We start from the raw sequence: 5,938 nt of genomic DNA on the forward strand, positions 1-5,938 counted from the left end.
TAGAGCTGGTTGATAGGGATGCACAAACTAGACCTTACATTCTTTTGTGGCTTTGGTGATTATTCGTGTGTGATAAAACCTCAATAAATCCTACCAGACTGACAACGAGTCTAGTATGCCGTTGAATTCTTCAAAGCATCACAAGGCAAGGATTGTAAAGTGTTTAACTTGCATGTTCCTTTATGCTTTATGGAGTTGAGACGGAGAAGAAATCTATCTTATATTAGTATCTTTGCCCCAAAAAGGTGATATAATGTATAGAAAAGAATTGAATAAATAAAGGGCCTTACTAGTTTGAAACCCAAGGTAAGGTTTTGAGTCTTGACAATGAAACGTTGCATGTAATCATAAAGTATAGAGATTTTGAATAGGACTAATTTTGTGGGGTTACATTACTCTAAATTATGTACTTAATATATATGTAGCTTTAAGTGATTTTATATGGAACCCTATATAGCAGTGCAACTTGATTTTGTTTCTTATGAGTTTTAATTAATATTGGAAACTTCGAAATATATTAAAATGGATTTCAGCCTGTTGAGATCAAGAAGAGATAGACCTATGGGAGACTAGGCCAAGGTCGTGCAACATTGGCTAACTTGGGTGGTTTGTTTCAATTGTTATAACTTCTATGTCACGATGTAAACTACCAAGTTGACACTATGAACAACATACTCTAGTACAAAGCGAGACATACATTCGTGTCTTATTATAAATTGGGTAGCACCTCGACATTCCAAGAAGGCTACCATGCCAATCATGAGCATGGCAAAGATGTGTGTGCCTATGGAAACAACAACCTTGACTAAATTGTAGGAGACTATGTGGACCTTATAATGAGTCGACAAAGTTCGAGTTCCAATACATACTTCATAAGGAAATGGATGTCTAACACTAATCCAAGTATTCGAACAAACGTGTTGGAAATTTCAGCACCCCAATACAAGATATATATATATATATATTCTTAACATCCATTGGAAGACCTTGAATACTCATTATATGATGATATGTGGAATGGGATTGAGCCCATGGGGCGATGATTTGAATATGAAAAGGAAGACATATGCCCAAATGTCGTTCTTCTTCCATGGACAAGCATGTGTGATGTAGTAGCCAACAATGTCAATACAAGAAGGGTTTGGTATTATGCCACATGTGTAGATCCTCGACAACTACTTATATATTTTGGCCTTGATCAAGTCTGGGGAGTTTTGTTAGCAAGGTTCTTCGAGCATCGAATTCAAAACACATTATATGAGGTTGGGAAAACGTTGGCTGTTTTGAGAATGAGAACACCGAGTGATTGATGAATCCATCCATATGTGTGTGTCCAAAGGAGGAGGAGTGGAGCCCATACCCACACAAGCTAGAACCCTAAAATGTAACCCTAAAACCCTAAGTGGAGCCAAACCCCACACAAGCTGGAACCCTAAAAGGTAACCCTAAAACCCCAAGTGGAGACAAATAAACACCTCTCTATTTTAACAGAAAATGGCTAATAATGATTCCATATCTCAAAGGAAGAGTCTTTTTATATTGGGGCCAAACCCCACACAAGCTGGAACCCTAAAATGTAACCCTAAAACCCAACCAGAAAAACAACTCCTCCCTATATTTTTAACAAAAATTGACTGATAATTGATTCCTTTCTTTGATTTTTGTCTGCTTATTATACAAAATAATTTGTAATTTGTGTTTTTTTTTTTTTACAACCAAATTTTGTTTCTTATTTTTTACAATTTGAGGCTTTGGCTTTCCTTATTTCCAACAACAGTAATCAATAAAAGAAATAATAATAATAATAATAATAATAAAATGGCGGCGGCGCCAAATCTGGAGGCGCCGCTAAACTTGGCAGCTAGCAGGTTGGCGATGATGGTGGTGGCGTTGGCGATGGCTTTGGATTTGGCTTTGGCTTTGGTGCTGACGTGGGTGATCGCAGGCACTCCTAGGGTTAGGGTTAGGGTTAGGGTTAGGGTTAGGGTTAAGGTGAGGGTCCCCTTCCATATTACCATCATGGCTCATTCCCACCTGCGAATTAGGGTTTCCGACATTACTACCTCCCAGCGCCTGTGACGCCGCATTAGGGTTTGTGGCATGGCAGGCTAACGTCTGTGGATTAGGGTTTGCAATACTATGGCAGCGCATAATGAGGATTGATTGCTGCTGATCGTTGTTAGTATTACTGCCGCTGCTACTATGACTTGGGTGGCTTGCTTGCTGATCGCCACTGCTAATTCTAGGGTTCTCATCCATGATTTCATTGCCATGAAAATTAGTAGCAGTAAAAGCGGCGTGGTTTGCATAGACTGGGAAATTAGGGGCCGATGTTACATGGAGGTGGTGGTTGTCATCAGAATTCATAGAGCTTAACATTGTTGCATCCTGGGGCCCAATTTGATAGTCATTCGATATAGCAGAAATTACTGGATAATGATAATGATGAGGATTAGGGTTTAACGCAGCATCATGATGCAGAGGCTGATGATGATGATGATGATGATTCAGATTGAAAGCAGGAGCATCACCATCAGGATGATGATTCAGGGTTTGTTGATCATGCTCCGGCTCTAATGATACACCTGCATGAGTAGGGATATAAGAATCAGGGTTAAATACATTATGATGATTATTATTATTAGGATGATGATCGTTGCCAAGGGCCCGAATGTAATTAGGGTTTGATCCTGTGTAATTAGTGATGAGGAGACTAGTGGGATTGCACTGTATAAATTCATTTCCGTGCCGGGAATTAAAGGCGTTGTTGGGGTGGACCTGATGATTAATATGCGACTGATTATGAGGAGGAGGAGGAGGAGGAGGAAGATTAACGAAGAGATTAGGAGTATGGTAATTGGGTCTGTCAGGATGAAGCAGCATTACCGGATGGGAATGGGATGGATTATTATTATTATTATTATTATTATTATTAATAAGGTGGTTGTGGTTGAGATTAGGATTAGGATTAGGATAAGGATTAGGATTAGGATTAGTGTAGCGAGGGTCGTCTGCAATATATTCATGGCTATTATTATTAGATGAATAGTTGAGGTAATTACTATTATTAGTAGTAGTAGAAGAAGTATTGTGTTGATTAGTAGCAGCAGCAGGAGGATTAGTGGCGGAGGAAGAGGAGGAACAGGAAGAGGCGGAGTAATTAATGGAGGGAAGCATGTACTGATGATTCATAGGATGGGCGCATGGATTGGTGGCATGATCAGCAGCCTCCCCATAGAAGTGATTAATGACGGGATTCTGGTGGTAATTAGGGTTATTAACCACGTGATTAGAGGACGACGAGTGGTAAACTGTCTGATCTGGGCGGCGATTACTGTCGCTAATGTGAGATTTGTGATCCGGCAGAAGAAAATCGTCGTAAGATTGATGATGATGAGGATGATGGTCGTCGTCGATGGCCATCAAATCGTGGTGATAGTGGATGATGAGGGACTGATCATCGGCTGCTCCCATCAATTCGGGCTTACAGTCGCCATCGCCATCGCCATCGCCATGGCCAGGATTATGATTCATGTGGCTCTGATCGATGATAGGGTTCCGATTACTGTAATAATCGGAGCTGCTGATGCTGATGATGGATCCTGCAGAGCAGCCGCCATTGATCGGATTACTGCTGCTCGAATGGTAGGAAATATTGGACGAAGAAGACGCGGAGGAGGAGCCGCCGCCATTGATCTGATTAATTCCGCCGCCACCGCCATTATAATAGTGATCACTCATCAGAGCAGGATCCAGGCTCGGCTTTTGATTATTAACGCGGCTGGCCGGTGATTTGCTATGATCAGGGCGTTGATCATGATTAGTGGCGCCGATTAGACTCAACCTCTTCTTAATCTGAGTGTTCCATAGATTCTTCACATCATTGTCTGTTCTTCCCTCTAGATGCCCAGCTATGTCCGACCACCTGCATTCATCCCATCCCATCCCATCCAATCCAATCCATCAATTATTCAATCAATTTTCACAAAACCTGCACCATTACTAACCATCGATTTTAATTAACCAAATTAGTAACACCTGCATGGTCCATTATTAACCTAGATTTTAATTAACCAAATCAGTAACACCTGCATGGTCCATTAGTAACCTGGATTTTAGTTAACCAAATTGGTAACAACTGCATTAGTAACCTGGATATTAATTAACCAAATTGCTAACACCTGCATGGTCCATTAGTAGTAACCTAGATTTTAATTAACCAAATTAGTAACACCTCCACGGTCCATTAGTAACCTAGATTTTAATTAACCAAATTAGTAACACCAGTATGGTCCATCAGTAACCTAGATTTTAATTAACCAAATTAGTAACACCGGTATGGTCCATCAGTAACCTAGATTTTACTTAACCAAATTAGTAACACCATTATGGTCCACCAGCAACTTAATTAGTAATCATAGATTGATGATTAATGCACACACAAAGATTATGTCCATCGAATCCGAACCAACGGGATTGGAAGCTCATCATCAATCGAGGAATGTACCTGTTGCCTAATGATTCCTGCAGCCGGATAATGAGGTTGATCTCTTCCGTCGAGAATTTGCCTCGTTTGAGGTCCGGCCTCAGATGATTCATCCATCGCCGCCTGCAGCTCTTGCCGCATCGATCCAGCCCTGATTCAAATCTCAATTCCATTAGCAAAATCGCAGTTACCCACTTTAATGTGAACCCTTATAAAATCGAAGTTAATTTTAAGAAGCCAAGTAGATTTAATTACAAATTTGTAGCAATTTTAATGATCTATGCAATTTAATTACCATAGGTGAATGAACATAAATTGCAAAGTGATTCACGACATCAAGTTAACTGCTAGACTTATTTATCAAAGACGATGTAATACTAATCCGAGAGGTGGGTGATTAATCAAAACCCAGAGGTGATTAAGACCTAATGACAGAGGATTAGTTAGGGTAGGAAATGAAAAAAAAAAAAAAAAACAGAGGAATTGAGCAGATTAAATACCAGCTTTTCTAGCGATGTCGCTCCAGCTGCCATTCACGTATTTGGTGATGCAGCGCACCAGCCTCTCGTCTTCATCTGGTGACCACAACCCCTTCCTCATGATTAGTTAATTCGTAATTAGCCTCACTGATTAGGGATAGAGTGACTCAGCGTATTGTCATTAACCTCTATAATTAGGGATACTGACTGTAATATATGATAAAGAACTATTTGATGCCACAATTAGAAAGACTCTTAATGTTATAGCAAGCTAGTTTGTAGTGTCATGCTTTGCTAACCATGATAATTAGCGAGCTAATAATTAATTATCGAGAGATGTTAACATTAATAATGAAGCCCATGAGAGATGTGAATTAGAAGCCCACGAGTGAATTAATAATTAGCTTCTAATGAATCTCACATTGTTGATGGGGCACTGCAATTAGTGCTAATCACTTGAAGATTAGTTGGAAGGAGGAGGAGCCTTGGGGGGCCTGCCTAAGTCCAAAGTGTGAGCCTATTTTAAATGTGAATGTGTGAGGGGGTAGTAGAGAAAGACCTTATTAAACTTGCTTCTTATTCTTCACTATTTTCTACACTCTAGTTGGCCCTTGTTATAATAGGGTCAGATCGTCTCGTGTGTGTGTGTGTGTGTGATCGAGACATACCCATATATTCTAATTGTCTATGGGCCCGACCATCTCATGCAATAGTCGACGATCTCATTATCTGGCCACAAGCTTTGTGTCCTCCACGAGGCTTGTTACCGGAGAGATAGATTTTATTATTGTCCTTGGAAGTCAAATACATGACCTTTTACAGGATCAAAAAACTAAAGCATTGCCACTTAGATGGGTGGGGCTATGTAGCTCAAGAGAAATTTCGGTAAACACGGGAGACCCCAACCACAATCTGTGGAATAGGCCATCCAATCCATAACAAGGTATGGGTGTAGCTAGCAGTGAGAAGAATA

At 40.3% G+C, this 5,938-nt stretch overlaps 1 protein-coding gene across 1 annotated transcript; it reads right to left on the reverse strand.

Annotated features, from left to right (window-relative positions):
* Window positions 1–1,810: 1,810 nt before the first annotated feature.
* Window positions 1,811–5,183, reverse strand: LOC147857786 (uncharacterized). Its single transcript, XM_087327333.1, has 3 exons — window positions 4,987–5,183; window positions 4,508–4,637; window positions 1,811–3,925 (listed from the first exon to the last, which is right to left on the reverse strand). Exons 1-3 carry the CDS (start codon window positions 5,084–5,086, stop codon window positions 1,849–1,851), a joined length of 2,307 nt encoding a protein of 768 aa, XP_087183459.1. The 5' UTR covers window positions 5,087–5,183; the 3' UTR covers window positions 1,811–1,848.
* Between the last annotated feature and the right edge of the window lie 755 nt (window positions 5,184–5,938).

This window comes from Azolla caroliniana, unplaced genomic scaffold (genome assembly GCF_043228905.1).
Source record: "Azolla caroliniana isolate FFs.n. ecotype wild unplaced genomic scaffold, voAzoCaro1.0.p SCAF_11, whole genome shotgun sequence".
In the NCBI taxonomy this organism is placed as follows: Eukaryota; Viridiplantae; Streptophyta; class Polypodiopsida; order Salviniales; family Salviniaceae; genus Azolla; species Azolla caroliniana.

What these genes read in the sequence shown, in the direction of transcription:
- LOC147857786 (XM_087327333.1), bottom strand. Translation starts at nt 5,086, where the DNA reads ATGAGGAAGGGGTTGTGGTCACCAGATGAAGACGAGAGGCTGGTGCGC. An exon ending in CGACATCGCTAGAAAAGCTG is followed by an intron (nt 4,638 to 4,986) that starts GTATTTAATCTG and finishes GATTTGAATCAG; the next exon opens with GGCTGGATCGATGCGGCAAG. An exon ending in CAGGAATCATTAGGCAACAG is followed by an intron (nt 3,926 to 4,507) that starts GTACATTCCTCG and finishes GGATGAATGCAG; the next exon opens with GTGGTCGGACATAGCTGGGC.